The sequence below is a fragment of the Sardina pilchardus genome, chromosome 18 (genome assembly GCF_963854185.1).
Source record: "Sardina pilchardus chromosome 18, fSarPil1.1, whole genome shotgun sequence".
NCBI lineage: Eukaryota > Metazoa > Chordata > Actinopteri > Clupeiformes > Clupeidae > Sardina > Sardina pilchardus.
Genome location: NC_085011.1, coordinates 11,636,407 through 11,653,516, shown reverse-complemented (window position 1 = coordinate 11,653,516; position 17,110 = coordinate 11,636,407). Strand labels below are relative to the sequence as shown.

General features: G+C 45.4%; 1 protein-coding gene across 3 annotated transcripts in view; it reads left to right on the top strand.

The window, feature by feature from the left end:
• The window catches only part of arfgef3 (ARFGEF family member 3), a 41,232-nt gene that overhangs the window by 4,282 nt on the left and 19,840 nt on the right, over positions 1–17,110 (top strand). The window contains exons 3-15 of one of the 3 annotated variants that reach the window (XM_062519723.1): positions 675–756; positions 1,689–1,817; positions 3,804–3,872; positions 6,776–6,898; positions 7,044–7,089; positions 8,365–8,449; positions 8,803–8,907; positions 9,670–10,018; positions 10,593–10,705; positions 11,161–12,161; positions 13,272–13,441; positions 13,760–13,925; positions 14,908–15,015. In XM_062519723.1, the coding sequence (XP_062375707.1) occupies positions 675–756; positions 1,689–1,817; positions 3,804–3,872; positions 6,776–6,898; positions 7,044–7,089; positions 8,365–8,449; positions 8,803–8,907; positions 9,670–10,018; positions 10,593–10,705; positions 11,161–12,161; positions 13,272–13,441; positions 13,760–13,925; positions 14,908–15,015 (2,546 nt within the window). Of the gene's footprint in view, positions 1–674; positions 757–1,688; positions 1,818–3,803; positions 3,873–6,775; positions 6,899–7,043; positions 7,090–8,364; positions 8,450–8,802; positions 8,908–9,669; positions 10,019–10,592; positions 10,706–11,160; positions 12,162–13,253; positions 13,442–13,759; positions 13,926–14,907; positions 15,016–17,110 lie in introns of all 3 variants that reach the window. The other 2 variants (XM_062519724.1, XM_062519722.1) reach the window with 2 other exon arrangements.

The following is a 17,110-nucleotide window of genomic DNA, read 5'->3' as shown; positions in this document are numbered from 1 at the left end:
CCCCATTGTTCGCTGCCTATGCTCATCACATTTCAAAGCCTCTGCATTGCTGTGCTCATCAGCGGCAAAAGCATCCTAATCAAAAATTCCCTGCAGAGGTTGTCAGGAAAAAAAGCATTAACAGCCAGTTAAAGAAAGCTGAAGTTAAAGTTTCTGGTGTAAATGATTAAACTAGTGATGTCTGCACTGCAGTGCTACTGTAATGCATCTCATGAATCGAGTTATTTTACCCATAGAGTTACCGCTACAGTATATGTTTACCCCTTTATTGTAATTTCTCCTGCTAGGAAACTTGTACATTGATCTTTCATCAAGACCTGTCCCAGGTCTGTGTTTCCACATATAGCCAATAGCTACTTCCCGATAAATGACTATTTGCTATTGGGAAAGCAAGACAGTTAAGACTGTCATATTGTGGTAAACTGGACACATAGCTTGAAAAGGACACTTTTAAATGTACTCTCCCACAGTACATGTATGAGTTATTTTACCCATAGAGTTACCCCTATATTTTTACCTCTTTATTGTAATTTCTCCTGCTAGGAAACTTGTACATTGATCTTTCATCAAGGCCTGTCCCAGGTCTCTGTTTCCACGTGTTCCTCTTTTGTGGATGTATGGGTGTTCTTATATATGCCTATATGTTTGTTTGTTTGTTTGTTTGTTTGGTGTAGAGCAAGATGCCTGTTACCTCTCCGGCTGGCACTGGAGTCCAAAAACACCAAGCTGGCACAGACGGCCCTCACTGGAATACAGGTGAAGGCCTCCTAACACCCAGCCACCTCCACTGCTCCTATTTTACACTGCAGCACTAGCCTGACGAGCCAGACAGCCGGCTGACGAGCCGGTCTGGACACTCACCGTAGACAGGGCTCAATCGAAGGGGTGGATAAACAGTTGTCTTTCAAATTCCCTCCCCGCAATAGGATAACGCTAAACGAATCATCTTCTTGTTTTCAAGTAGCAGGATGCGTAACCTTCCCTCTCCACGCAATAGGATAACGCTAAACGAATCATCTTCTTGTTTTCAAATAACAGGATGCGTTACCGTCGCAACTTCTGGTCGCATGTCAGTCACCATTATGTTAAGCCCACCCACCGACTCTATACACGCTGTGATTGGCCCGCTGGTGCTTCGGGTTCTCAGCTCCCTGGCTCTATGGATCGTGCCTAGACTGCCCCGCCAGCCAAATTACATTTGCTGCCGCTAGGGGCGTCTAGATTTCTAGGCTACTGCAGCACTGCATCCTTACAGTATACAGATGTTTACCCATAGAGTGGGACTTTACCAAACAACACTGCACACCTACAGTATACAGATGTTTACCCATAGTGTGGGGGTTTACCAAACAACACTGCACAGCTACAAAAGAGGTTTACCTATAGAGTGGGGCTTTACCAAGAAGAAGCGCTGAACTAAAAAGTGATCCTTAAAGACACTGTTTGGTTTCTTGAGAGCTCCAAGATATTTGACTGCGTTGTACTGTTCTGTTCTGCACAGATCATCGAGAAAGAAATGCCTCCACTTTATACTGTAAGTCATATTCATTAGGTACCAGGTTACTGCATGGCCCTGGATTCCCTCGCCTCTCTGTTTCATCCCTGTTTCCTTCAGTTAATTATCCCTCTCTCCGAGTTCTTTATTCCTTCACTGATTTCCATCTTCATCTCTCCATCTCCTCCCACAGATGCTTTGTGAGGACCGCTTTATCGACGGAGGGACGGAGATTCCCGAGAAGCAGCTGCTGAATCAGGTGCTGGATGCCGTCAAGGTGACGCCCACCCTTCATGAGGACCTGCAGGTGGAGGTCATGAAGGTCAGTGTCAGACGGGTGGGGAAGTGACAGGTGTCACGGCAACACAGCACAACAGCACACAATACTACACACGGATGCTACCCTTCACCACGCTTCCCACAGCCACTGTGCTCTAGCCATGGCTTAATACCATTTGAGTGTAATGATGTTTTCACAGAATATCCTCACACAGCAAGTGCAACCAAGCAGCATGTAACACAAAGAGTGCATCATCAAGGCACAGATTGTGTGTCAGTATAGACTGACAACTGAAAGTAAATATTTGAAGTTGTGCTGACATTTTATTAGATAGCAACACAGGTGGTACAGTTGTCAAGATAGTATCACACGTGATGTGTATACCAGGATTCTGCCTTAAGGTCGGTATTCCTGACCTGTACATACTGTACCTGTCAAGCTTTTTCTGAGTTTTCCCGTAGTTAGCCCTGGTACCACAGGCAAATATCGCTGCATTGTTTTTTTCAGCCATCTTTATACTGAACAGTAGGTGGAGACCACAAAGGCCACAAAAGACATCACCGCACAACAATAGGCCACTGTGTCTAGATCACAACAGCAGCAACAGTGGCGTCTGACTGGTGGGCACAAACAGCATTACTGAGTCCTCTAAGAGCAGACTCGTCCCCGTGGATCTCAGAATGATAGAGCTTTTCTTCACACCGCAGCGACGCCATGTTCTTTATGCACACCCCCTGAATTCCATGATCATTTTCTTTTTTTACCAAATCAATAATTTAGACAGAAATGATATTCCTCCCTACTTGTGCTTTTGACAGCATCCAGCTTTGCCAGCTTTGCTGGTACTTCTTTGTGTCATTAACATCATTTTATGCACAGGAAAAAGATGCTCCCTCAATAGCCACTTCCTGATAAATGACGATTTGCTATTGGGAAAGCAAGACAGTTAGGACTGTCATATTGTGGTAAACTGGAAAATGACACTTTTAAATGTACTCTCCCACAGTCAGTCTTCATAAAATAGCCTGTGACTCTGGACCCGTTCTGGCACAGATCAGAGTCATGTGCCGTCACAGTCCTCAGGATCCATCAGTGGGACTGACCTGAGGTTTGTCAGTGTTTAGTGCACCAGCTGGGATGTTCCATGTTGCTCTGGTTGTGTGAAGAACAGGAACAGGCCTGCTGAATGCAGAACCGATGCTGGGCCAGCTGCCAGGTGCTGTTGCTCACAGATTAGCTGTGAAAGCTCAGTGTGACACAGAATACACACACACACACACACACACACACACACAGGTATAATACCAAAAAGATGGAAAGGGTTGGCTTTTTACTCTGAACGATCTTGTTGGTTTTAAGAATGTATATAAGACATGAATTGATGAATGTGTCTGGCTCTTGTGCGTTTTCAAGCAAGTGTCCAATTGTCCTTCTGGCTCAGGAGTACACTTATGTCAGAAGTCAGATTTATTCTCTTTTCACAGGATGGTAGCTACTCTGAGCAGCTGAAAGGCCTTTTCTTATGTTCCTCCTGTGTTGTTGGAGGACATTCAGTTCAGTTCTGTTCTGTTCTAGAGAGAGAAAGAGAGAGACAGAGAGGCTTTAAAGTGTGTAAAGTCGGACACTCAACGTAGCACAATCATTTTTATTAAAGCAGTTCAAATGCTAACAGCCATTTTGTTGTGTTTAGCCTGGTAAGCGAATGAGACTCTGGAGAAATAAAACACTTTTTCTCTCCCACGAGACTCTACAGAGAAGATGCGCTCCAGTTCAATGGAAAGAGTGGCTTCTTCAAGTCCCTTTCCATTCCAAATCAAATTCTCTTTTATAATACCATACAGTGGTATTATTAGTGAGCATCATTATCTCCGCGGTAACCACCTTGGCTATAAGTGTGTAGGGGGAGAATGTTGTGAGTAGGCCAGGCTGTGCTGCTGGTTAGAGGCTGGTTGTGTTGTTGCTGCCTGTGTAGAAGCCATGTTATGCATTCCCTCTCATCTTAAGGTCAGTGTTTCCTCTCTCCCGCAGGTCCTGCTCTGCATTACGTACTCGTCCACGTTTGAGATCAAAGGCGACTCCATCCTGAAGATCGCTGAGGTAAGGACAGGCTACAGCCACACATGGCTGACTCATCGGCAGTATGAACAGAGAGAGGCTGAGAGAGAAAAAGGAGGGCTCGATCTGCTCCCCTGGTCTCCCTGTTGATGTTAAACAGCCATATCATGGTTGTATGCAAATTCTTGCTCAAACAAAAGCTTGGTCCCCACAGCAAGACACAGCTCTTTCTCTCTCTCTCTCTCTCTCTCTCTCTCTACATTTTTGTGTATCTGTTTATGTACTGCGGCGAAGTCCTCCAGGAGACCCTGGCCCTTCATCAATTGTCGTGAGCACCTTTCATTATTCGCTGTTAGCTTCTTTGCATTTTCAGTGTATAAGCGGTGGTGCCTAGAATGCCCTTCAGCGGTGATCGATGCTATCGTTTATGCCTGCGTAAGGCTCCCTTGCAGCCCTGTGCTGTATGCACAGGAGTGGTGTGTTCTGCTCCGATATTATACTGGGAGGTGTTACAGGCTATCCATTACCTGCTCATAAAAACACATTAGGAGGTGTAAATCGTCCGGTCATCCCTGGATAGCCTATCTCTGTCCCCAGCTGAAGAAAGACAGATGCTAGGCCATCATTTCTATCTCTCCTTTGTCTCTCACTAACATTCTCTCACATGCGCATGCACACACACGCGCACACACACACACACACAGAGAGAGAGAGAGAGAGAGAGAGAGAGAGAGAGAGAGAGAGAGAGAGAGAGAGAGAGAGAGAGAGAGAGAGAGAGAGAGAGAGAGAGAGAGAGAGAGAGAGAGAATGAATGTGATGAGCAGAAACTTATGATAATGGTCTAAGGTCATTCTTTTAACATTTTGCCATTAGTTATTCTAGGTTCATTATTTTAGCATAATTGGCATTGGTTATTCACGTCACTAGACCAGAATATGTTACTCAGCAAAGGATGACATGATCCTGCTCAATGAGCACTGCTTGTAAAACAGAGTTACATTGAATTAACCATTATAAGAGAGCTGAATAAGTGCATATAGTATATGTGAAATATAACAATGGATTTGAAATTAATTTCTACCCAAACAAGCTCTCAACAAGGTCTAATGATTCACATGTCATTCATTTTGGTCTCATTTGATGCTTGTAACTGGTTTGGCCTTACCAACTTGGTCCTCAGTATATGACTCATACCTGAGTCAGAAGAGCGTGCTTGCGTCAAAACAATCGCTGACTAATCCCAGCGTCGGCCTGAAGGAAGGGACGAGGGAAAACATCATTTATAACAAGGTGTTTTCACCTGCACTTATGATTCTTTGCCTCGGTGTCCATGGAAACGGCCACTGATGCCACAACTGAGACAGCTTTTTCCATGACCTAAGCAGGGAGAGGAGTCGAAACGACGTGGCATAGACTGGGACCAGGATGGCTTGCCCAAACAGCGTGTGATTGCAGGGACTTGTCGCACTCTCTTCAGCTCGACTATAGAAGCAGCAACACTATATAGCCTACAGAGTATCATGACTGTATGCAGATCAATCACGAAAAGAAAAACAAATCACTTGTTTTGTTTAGTGAAATTGACACAAATTTGAGCATTTATATCTATGATTCTGACCAAATTCAGAGATCAGCAGTTGGGTTCAGTGTAGCCGTAGATTAAGGTAGCTTTGGTGCTGGCTCAGTCAGACTACTCTATCCACAGGGTATGTCTGATTTATTGCCGGGCAGTTATGAGATGGACAATATTAGGAGACGCCACAAAGCCTAGGACAAGGAGAGCTCAAGGCTTAGTGTGCTTGTAATGAAAGTTTGTTCTTTTTCTCCACTGAATGCCATAACTTTCCCTCTGCTCTCCTCAACATTAGCCAACACAATTAGAAATGTCATGTTATTTTCAGATGCTAATAGGTACTGCATGGTTTAGAGGAAATGTAGGTGAATATATTATAAGAACTCTATTTTTCGAAAGACATGAACCGATTCCCGAGATGCAGCACCAGGCTTGACTTTAGGCTGGGCAGTGATCCTCTGGCAGACCCCTCAGTCACCTACTGTATCACACAGTGTGGGAGATAAAACCACCATCCCTGGGGTCCACATCTCTGATTCATACCTGCCAGAAATCATTTCCTGCTGGCATATGAGGCATATGTTCTTGGGAGAAATGTATTTTGTTATTTATCAGACACTTTTGTGCCGGTTATGTGATATGCAGTGAAAATGTTAGGCCACATCTCATCCTTATTGGTCCTCTTTGGAATCTAATCAAAGATCTTCAACTATTCCATTTGAAAATGTCCGGTCATCTGTTTACATTACATTCTATTGCGATCAGGTGCTTACACACGCTCTAGATTCTATGATGGGAATAGCCATTGTTGCTTTTTTTTCTTTAAATATTGACGTATGTATGGCTGTTCAATCGGAATAGGAATGGAGTACACCATCCCTTTCATTCCGATTAAAATTCTATTTGGATTGGCAATTTTATTCCGATCAAGGTGTTTATATGTGTCAGCTAATCGGATTCTAATCGCAATAAAAGAGTCCATGTAAACCTACCCACTGATATTTCTATCACTACGCCCTGAGAACTGAGTAAGATGGACTTTATTATAGAAGACTCATGTCAGATAAAACTCAGTTTACGTAGTGTTGTTGTAGCTGTGATGCAGGTGCAATCCTGTTCTGCTGAAATTGAAATATACTGTACATATTGGATGTGGTATCCCAAAAGACTCACAGCTGGCATGGCACATAGATTATACTGTATATACTGTACTTTCCTATTTCAAATGTTCTCGTCACATAGAAATGAATGATTTACAGTATTAATACAGTATGTTGTTGTCACCCAGAGAGCTATAGGAGAGGCAGTACTGTAACCCATCTCAAGTGAGTCCCTGTTGTGTTGTGTTGTGTTGTGTCATGGCGCTCCACAGGTGTGCATAGAGACCTACATGTCCAGCTGCCACCAGAGAAGCATCAACACAGCTATCAGAGCCACTCTCAGCCAGATACTGGGAGATCTGACACTGCAGCTGCGCCACAGCCAAGAAGGCGTGGTGAGAACTCACTCTCTTTCTCCCTCACACACGCACACACACGCACACACACGCACACAAACACACATTGTACGCCTGAAAGATGATGTGGAACAGAGTATTTGACGTAAATAAATGCATACTGTATGTACCTCTATTCCTACAGGGAGTGGATGGGGAAGACCTACCAGCGCAGCTGTCACAGCGGAAAGGTAGTCAAGATCATATGTAGTTGCAGTTATATGTCTGCACAGTTATAAGCATTAGATCACTTGTAGTAGTGTTGGTCATGTGCAGTCATTTTGTTTTGTATCAACTGCATATAGCCTTCTGTACCACTGTTACTCCTTTGTATCTACAGTATATCCTGTTAGCATTTGCACTCTGCTACCCAGCTACTCTGGAATCGATCCTGTTCAGGTCTGGTGCTGAGGCTGCAGATCCATCGCTGTATCAGTTCCCTCGTCAGATGCTATCTGGGCACCTGTGTTCTTTCTCTCACAGTGATTTTTCACACTAGGGGGCATCTAGATGGAGGGCCCAAGTCAGTGTTGACAGCCTGCTTTAGAGGCAAAGAAGAGGAAGAGTGGGGATGGTGCAGTGTAATGACTAGATTCCTTACCAGTACTGACAATATTATAATGATAAAATGCATACATTGCTGATTACAACTCTGATAATCTTACCACAGTCACAACTACCTTATGAAGAAAGGACTATTTTGCTTGTTTGGCTAGACACTGCGTACCTAGCTATAGCAAGACTAGTTCCTGACTCAGATTTCACTTGCTTAATGAGCAGAAAACAAGGTGAACTTGAGCTTGGCAGACCTATGTGTTCTTGTTAACGTGTGCTAATTGCTCACTGGGATATGTTGGGGAAACAGCACAGCCTGCAGTAGCAGTAAGTGATAATCATGGCACTTGTAGAAGGTCTTTGTGAAATATGACTTGGGAAACACTGAGGTAAATAGCATTCGTATCTTTTATCGCACCTCTGACAGGTTGATATGATTTATATACAAATAGCCTTCGGCAGCCCACCTCTCACTTCAACACAGGCAGCAGAAATAACTCCTCTGCTGCTGATAATGGCCACGTTCAGGAGAGCGTGAGCGTGAACTAGTCCACAAATCTGATCTCATGAAGGCCAGGAGACGGAGACCATCACCATCAAACTGAGAGTTGAAATAAAGCAGGAGCACTTACGCAGTCCAGATCTGTAGATCCGCCAACCCTCTATTAAAAACTCTCAGCTAAATGCATGAAACAGAGATTGTTGTACTCCAGGGAAAGCTTACACATATGGCAACGGAGGAGCAGACCATCCTAGCAATCAATTATTCATGAGGGGCTGTGTACTTGGTAGTCAGTAGTAGGAACAACGCCATTCGCCAATACTGAGTAGGGGAAACGTTGCATGTAAAACATGAGAAATACTGTATTTAACAATGTGTCTGCTTTTGCATGTGTTTTTATGTGATCCAGATCTCTCCCCTACCACTGAAGCACTGTACAAGGATGTTGTGACAGTCCTTACTGTTTTCTGTGAAAAGCTGGAAGGAGTTGGCAAGTAAGCAGTGCTAATACCATTGACCTCTGGTGTTTACGTAACACAGTCCTGCTGTAGTCTCTCAGCTTGGGTCTGCACACACATCTCAGTTGCCTTATTCTATGAACATCCGCTGATGAACATAACATGATAGATGACAATTTCAGAAAGTGTCTGAAAGGTTAACATTTTTTGTTGATCTTGCTCAGTCATTTCTACAAAAACACTTCTAAGTACTGGTGTTGTTGTGTGCGCGTGCGTGTGGGTGTGTATGTTTGAGGTCTTTTCTTCCGTCTGCCTGCACTTCATCATTGTGTTATGCCATGGGCAGTAGTTGTTTTTACACTGACTGATTGATTTTGCTTTATTTGCAGTGAGAACCAGCTGCTGCAGTTACTCTATTTGGAGTGCATTCTGTCCATGCTCAGTAGCTGTCCTCCCACAATGCACCTGAACCGCGGCTTCATGGACCTTGTCTGGTAAAACACACACTTTGTTTTGGTTTTTATCTTTACTTTTATTACTTCAATAACATACAGCAGTGCCTAGAATACACACAAACGGTAGAGCTGTTGTGTATAAAATGTTTTTTTGATAAATCATTATGTACAACATTTTTCCTGTAAGCAGTGTTTTCCCCAAAAGTCCCATGAAGTCACAGATTCTATGCGCATCTCTGGCTACCTTGAGAATGTTGACTGTGCAAAGTCTGTTAGAGAGAGAGAAAAGGCGAGAGAGAGAAAGAGATTGGGAGATGTAGAGGTAGAGGAGAGAGAGAGAGAGAGAGATAGCTGTGTGGTCTGATCTTTTTTAGAGTACTCCTTTAATGCAGCTACCCCAGCTGATGGTCTTACCCAGGAGGGTCATCATGTTTTATCACCCTGCACGGAGAATGAGATCATTCCAACATAGTTCATCTCCTCAGTTATCAGGAAGAGCAAGAGAGGGAATGGAGACATATCATAGACACATAAAATCGACCCTTCTCAGAAAGTGAATAGTTGCTAGACAGACAGAACCAGAAGACTGTTAACAGAACCACACAAACCGCCCACGATGCACACACAGTGTGTTGTGCGTATGTATGTGTTCTCCACATATGGCCTAAATGCATATATCTAGAAACTTAAGTGCCAGAGGGGAAATGTGTGAGTGAGGGATGGGACCAGAGTGGTGCAGTCAGACTGAAACCCTGCTGATCAGTAGAGCCCCAACCCCTGGGCTTCCCCTCGCCCGCACAGGAAACAGCTCTGTCCATCGCTGGTGGTGATCATGGGGAACCCCGTCAACGACAAAACCATCACGTCCGCCCACGGGGGAGGGGGCCCGTACGAGTCGGAGACGTCGGCGTCCGGGGGCGGCGGTGGCGGCGGCGGGGTGACGGACCAGGGCCGCGGCTCGGGCTGCTCGTCCAGCGCGCCGGCCATGATCGGCCCGGTGGTGCGGACCATCTGCTACGTGGCGGCCGAGCTGGTGCGGCTGGTGGGCTGCGTGGAGTCCATGAAGCCCGTGCTGCAGTCGCTCTACCACCGCATCCTGCTCTACCCCCCGCCACAGCACCGCGTCGAGGCCATCAAGATCATGAAGGAGGTGAGGGGGGCAGGAGGGGGCCAGAGAGACAAAATACGCCAACACTATTATAGCGCCACGGCAACAAGTTCTAGAGAATCATACACACAGCAACACACTACAGCAAGTTCTAGAGAGTCCTACACACGGCAACACTACAGCAAGTTCTAGAGAATCCTACACACGGCAACACTACAGCAAGTTCTAGAGAATCCTACACATGGCAACACAGCAAGTTCTAGAGAATCATACACACAACAACACTATAGTAAAAATATATTTCTGCTCATAATGCTTTTCCATTGATGCTTATGCCAAGTGGTATGCACTTTATTGAAAGCTTCTAGCAATTGAGGCCACATATGGAATTCAAACACCAAGGCATTGGCAAAGCTCTGTCTGTACTAATGTGCCATCTAAAGTTATTATCAAACAGAATGATTTATCAAAAGAGTTTGCCAGCTTGACACCAGTACAGTACATAGAATGATGGCCAGAGTCAGGAAGTGTTTATCGTAAAGTTATTTACATTTTGAGGCATAACACCACTGAGAAAACCTGGACGTGATCATTATTTTGTTTTCTTGCACTGCAGATCCTGGGTAGTCCTCAGCGTCTGTTTGACTTGGCTGGTCCCTGTGTCATTGAACCGGAGACCAGGAAGAGGTCCTTTTCCAAGAGGAAGTCCTATCTCGACCTCCTCAAACTGTAAGCACCCTGCCAGACACACATTTCTCTCTCAGCTGAAAAGCACTTAAAAAACGGATGCACGGTTCTCAAACGTTTCAGAAACAAACTTGGAGCCATGCTTGATTTGTGTTCAGCAGCCCTGCTGTTGATCCCAGCATCTCCTAGTCCTGCCCCCAAGGTATATAGATAGATAGATAGATAGATACTTTATTGATCCCCAAGGGGAAATTCAAGAAATTCAAGCATATTACTTGTTCAAAGTCTTAAATCTTTATTGATCCCCAAGGGGAAATTCAAGAAATTCAAGCATATTACTTGTTCAATGTTTTAAATCTACTTTATGTCTCTATATGCTCTTGATAATCTGTTCTGCACAACTGTTGCACACGCAGTGCCTTTTGTCAGTGTTTATCAATAAGTTCTGTTCTAGAATTCTCTGTGTCTGTTGTGTGCTGCTGCATGGGTGTTGTCAGGGTGATGGATGGCATGACGGAGGCCTGCATGAAGGGCGGCATCGAGGCGTGCTACTCCTCCGTGTCGTGCGCCTGTGCCCTGTTGGGGGCGCTAGACGAGCTGAGCCAGGGCCGAGGGCTCCACACGGAGCAGGCCCGCCTGCTGCTGCGGCGGCTGGACGAACTGAAGGACGGCCCGGAGTCCACGCGCGAGTCCATGGAGGTCAACGAGGCCGACTTCCGCTGGCAGCGGCGCATCCTGTCGGCCGAGCAGGCGGCCTGGGAGCCGCGCGCCCCCGAGCGCAGCCCCGACATCAGCATCAGCGTCACCACGGAGACGGGCCAGACCACGCTGGAGGGGGACATGGGGCACACCTCGCCGGAGGAGGAGGAGGAGTGCGGGGAGGAGCCGCGGCTGACGTCGCCGGCGGCCCCGTGCGGCGGGACGGCGACCGGCGCAGAGGCACCGGCGGCGGCCAGACGCGAGCCAGGCCCCGCCAGCACGGCCACCACAGAGCCTCCGGACGTTGTCCAGCGGAGCCACGCAATGGCCTACCCGGACATCACTAACTTCCTGTCAGTGGAGTCCCGCACGCGCTCCCATGGAGGTGGTGGTGGAGGCGGCGGCGGCGGCGGCGGTGGTGGTTCACGCTACAGCGAGAGCAACTTCAGCGTGGACGAACAGGACCTGTCGCGCACCGAGTTCGACTCGTGCGACCAGTACTCCATGGCCGCCGAGAAGGACTCGGGCCGCTCGGACGTGTCGGACATGGGCTCGGACAACGGCTCGCTGGCCGACGAGGAGCAGACGCCGCGCGACTGCCCGGGCCACCGCTCGCTGCGGACCGCCGCGCTCTCGCTCAAGCTGCTCAAGAACCAGGAGGCCGACCAGCAGAGCGCGCGCATCCTGGTGCAGTCGCTCGCCGGCCTGCTGCCGCGCCTCCTCTCCATGCAGAGCTCGGCCGAGGTGGACACCTGCCTCCAGAACTTCACCTCCAGCTTCTGCTCCGGACTCCAAGCAGGTAACTTGCAGCGCTGCACCTGGGACCGCTCCAATGCAGAAGCCGTACACTCCTTGTCCCAAATTGTGATTCTTCGTTTTTATGTAAAGCGTTTTTTGTGTAAAACTTGTTTTTTATTTCATAATCCAGAAAGGTATTTGCAATCACATGCAATTTAGGGCTACATAGATATCACTTAAATAATCATACTGTAGTCCAGCTTCACAAAGTAAAAGTCCTGCCACATATTTGCTCCAACTACACTATTCCTCAGCCAGGTAGATGAGCTAATTAGTGAAACAGGTAGAGAGCCAATACAAAGACTTTTCCACCTTTGAGTACAAGAAGTATTAGTAGTACAATAGTCGTAGTAGTACAAGTTTACCTGTGCAGGTAGCACCATTCACTAGGCCACATCTGGGCCAGATCTGAACCCTGTTCACACGAGACTCTTCTCTCAGTTGCAATGAAATGAGTGACAGACGGCTAGTGTTTGCTGAGGCTAAGGAGCCTGCTGTCTAGAAGGACTTGCAAACAGCGTATTAGCATTTGATATGAGGAGTGAATGTGGTTGCCATGGCAGCCACTGAGGAGCCTGCCATTATGTGTCGACGTTGCCTTTCAGCGCAGACTAATTGCTCTGAGGGTGGGTAGGGGCGGCATTTGGCATGGATGCAGACAGTACAGTCCAGATGGGTCTTTTCTTATCATACTGAGTCAGAATACTGGACAGTATCCCATACTGGACTCACTCACATTCACAAATACATGCTTTATATTATACTTAAATCATCCTATGGTTAGAAATTATTATTATGACTTGCCTTTTGTCTAAATCGTCTCTCTTTACAGTGTGTTTGCAGAGCTTTTAAGGTTGCTTATTCATGTACTCACACAATCCTAGTTGTGAGTCCTTAGAGATTTAGGTCAGCACAAGGGTTGACCTAAGGAACCTAATCAAAGAGAAAAGTAGTTTTCCCTGTGAATATAAATATATGAATGTCACTAAAACAATGAGTTACAGAAGGCTAACTTCTGGTGGAGAAACATTAAAGGAGGTTATGCCTAAATGAACTGGAGCAGCTTGTTACCATCATTCACCTCCTTACTCAGGGGGTATCCACTCTCCAGGCTTTGAGGTCAGTGACAACCTGAGCTGCCAGGCCCTGATGAACGCAGACGGCCTGTACCTGGTGTCCTACTACGCGCTGCTGCTCAACCTCAAGCTGTGCTGCTGCGACTACTACCGCAGGAAGCCCATGCCTGCTCTGATCACTCTGGTGAGAGCCTCTCTTTCCCAGGTCAGCACTGCAGGTCCACACATACTTGTTTGTCAAGTGAACATTTTCACAGGTTAAGGATAAAGATATAGGCAGTATTGCAGTATTGTATAGTCTGCTAGATGTACTTTAGCCTTACTTTAAAGACATCATCTCTATAGAGAAGCAAAAACACATCTTCAAAATATGGCTCTTTTACAGTATAGTGCTCTCTTTACTGTAACATATGCTACTATAGCATCAGTACTATGCAGAGACGAACACAGCAGTGTGTTATCTACACTCACTGCTGTCATCTAGCATCCATGCCTTGATCCCAGATCTGTCTTCCCCCCACAGAAAGAGTTTGTGCGTCAGATCCAGAGCAGCGGTGTGCTGGTGGTTCTCTCCCAGGCCTGGATCGAGGAGCTCTACCACCAGGTGTTGGAGCGCAGCCTGCTGGGGGAGGCAGGGTACTGGGGCTCCCCTGAGGAGCACTCACTGCCCCTCATCACCATGCTAACAGGTAACTCAACACTGGCCTTTACATACTGTAGGAATCTCATACAGTAGGGATCTGTTCATGAGCTACAACCAGAGAATTTCCCCTTTTTCTTGAATTTCCCCTTGGGGATCAATAAAGTATCTATCTATCTATCTATCTATCTATCTATCTATCTATCTATCGATCTATCTATCTATCTATCTATCAGAGCATGTAGATACAAATGATATGATATAAATGAACAATGCTAATTGCATGTTACTCCATACATACAGTACAAGTGGTGTTATATGACTGTTCAAGAGCTCTCTCGTGTTGGTGTGTATCCCATACATCTTGGACCATGAGCATGTATGTACCAGTATGTCCTAAGGAAATGGAAATTAATGGTATCTAAGCTGGTATGCATAACTTCTAAAGGAACAAAGACTTCCTTCTGGTCGTTTTACGCAAATGTCTTGTTGAAGCATGCTCTTGATCATTTTAAATTGCCAATGGGTTAAAAATGGAAAACATGGACTTGAATGTGTTCATCTGTAGGCTGTGCTCCACCTGCTGTGTAGCAGATGTGTTGAAGGAGCTTGCATACTTCTTGAGATGATGTTTCTCTGGCATGACATCAAAGTGTGTTTTTCTTAGCCTGCTAGGATGACCTTTTCAACCACTGGTTTAAGAGAAGTGCATGACGGTGAGAGACTTTGACATGAGTAGAGAACAAGTACTGCTAAAGCCAGTGGAAACAGTGGAGATGTTTGAAAGGTTTATCCTCCCTGTCTAGACGATTTGGATCACCCCACAAATCGATCCATTGTTTACTGTCTGGATCTCCCTCTGACTCTTAATTTCTATGTTTTTATCTCTATCCCTCTCTCCCATACTTTTTCTCTTTCCCATGCCCTCCCTCTCCTTCCTTCTCTTTCTCTCTCTCTCCCTCTCCCTCCTTATCTCTCTCTCTCTCTCTCTCTCCCTCTCTCTCTCTCTCTCTCTCTCTCTCTCTCTGTAGACATTGATGGTCTTGGCAGCAGTGCCATAGGGGGGCAGCTGATTCGCAAGGCGTCCACACAGTCACCCTTTCTCTGTGACAAGAGTGGCAGTGACACCCTGATGGCAGGTTGGTTAGAGAAGTCCTCCGTAGACACACACACACACACACACACACACACACACACACACACACATACAGATGTGCACACAGATCTATATACCCAGGGATTATTGATGATACATGTATTTGTTGTTTGTATTATATTGGGTGGAAGAAAATGGCTTTGGATTTTGTTTCAAAATATTTTATGTGTATTTTTGTAGTTAAAAAAAATACTGCCAAATATTTTGGGTGGTGCACAACAGGAAAGTGGCATCCCCGAGCTGTTCCCTCAAAGTCGGGAGCATGGAATTGTCCAAAATTTCTTGGTTAATGCCAAGTTCACTGGAACTAAGGGGCCAAGCCCAGCTCGGGGATGGGCATTAACAGAAGAGTTGAAGCTGTTATAGCTGCAAAGGGTGGACCAACGTCATATTAAAAACCTATCGATGAAGAATGCCAGTCAAGGCAGGTGACGCAATACTTTTGGCAATATACAGTAGTGTAACTTCTGATGGGTGCTGACTTGTCTGAGTTGCTAAGAATATTGAGATTCAGGAAGATGATCCCGTGTGAAATGAGTAACGTGTAGGTTGCTCACACACACAATACACTCCCTCTCATACCAACCTTACGTTTCTTCCGAACTTTAATCATCTAGGAAGCAGTTATGTGGTTGCCCTGCAACAAAAAAGTTGTCTCATGTATCACCTAAAGCAACACAATGAACTGGTCATACTTGTGCTCCTTGATGTTAATATACAGTATCTCCATTCAGAGCTTACATGGTACCTAGTTAATTAAAGAAGAAAAGGAAAAAAGGTCGCACTTTGCATTTAAACGCGTTTTTATTGCACAGACGCATTTCGGGTTAGCGCCTTCCTCAGGAGCACACAAACCTAGGGCGTGTTCAAACGAGGAGGTTTTTATTTACAGAAAACACTTGACCTGGGTGTTTTTTTAAAAGATAGAAAGCCGACAGGGTTTTAGAGACTGAGTGAAGCCTGCTCCTACCATACAAATTACCTAGTAGTTAATTAAAAACCAAACCACCAACCTCAAGTTTCTTGAGAACTTGAATAATGCAGTCACACATGGAACCGGTTGTGTGGTTGCCCTGCCCTGGCCTTCCCTATTGCACCATTTAGCACTTCCACGGTACCTGGTTAGTCAAAGCCCAACCAAACAGCCAACAGCATTACAGTGCAATCAAGCAATATGGGAGGTGGTGTGGTTAGCAAACTGTTGCTAGTTCACGGTAGCTAGATGTAATGAGCACCAAATACCTATAAATATGACTTACATTACTTTTGATAAATAAGTATACAAGACACAACTAAAGATATGATAGTAGGAATGTAATAATAAGCTATAATAATGAGCTATAGCATTTTTTTTTTACCTCAGATCGCCATGGTGACCATTGAGCACCACAGCCACTTTATCCACCAAAAACAGATGTGTGGTGGCACCCCTAAATCATCATGTCCTGGAGAAATATTTTGCATGTGTTGTTTCTACCTATATTGGAACACTATTAGCACCCAGCCATATAAAAATTCAAAAATGGTATTTTTTGATGCACCCTAATGGGTGTGCATTGAGAATGTCAGAGACTTGTCTTCACTTTGTTCCACTTGACAAGTTCAGTTGTGACTTTTTGAGTGCATCTCTGATCCAGTAGTTAGCATAAGATAGCCTATGAGATGAAACAGTCAGGCCAGAATAGTTGACCTGCTGACTGACTGTAGGTTTATGGCATGTCTCATAGGCAGAAAAGAAGCTGTTTCTCTCAAACTGTCCACTTAATCAACAGAGTCAGTGTACTGATGAAGGAATAGATTAGATAGACAGATATGGAAGGTTTGCAAACTGATTTCATACCCCCTTTAAAAAGTATTTAAAAAAGATTTTATTTTGATACATGGCGTGGGTACGGTATTTTATATTCTGATGCACTTAAAATTAGGGTATTAGATAGTTTGTTTTAAAAGTAGCCCATCCCTGTATAGAGCCTCCCAATATATCATGTATATACTGTGCCATGTATCATGTATGCCAGTATTACTGATATAAACACACACACACACACACACACACACACACACACACACACACACAC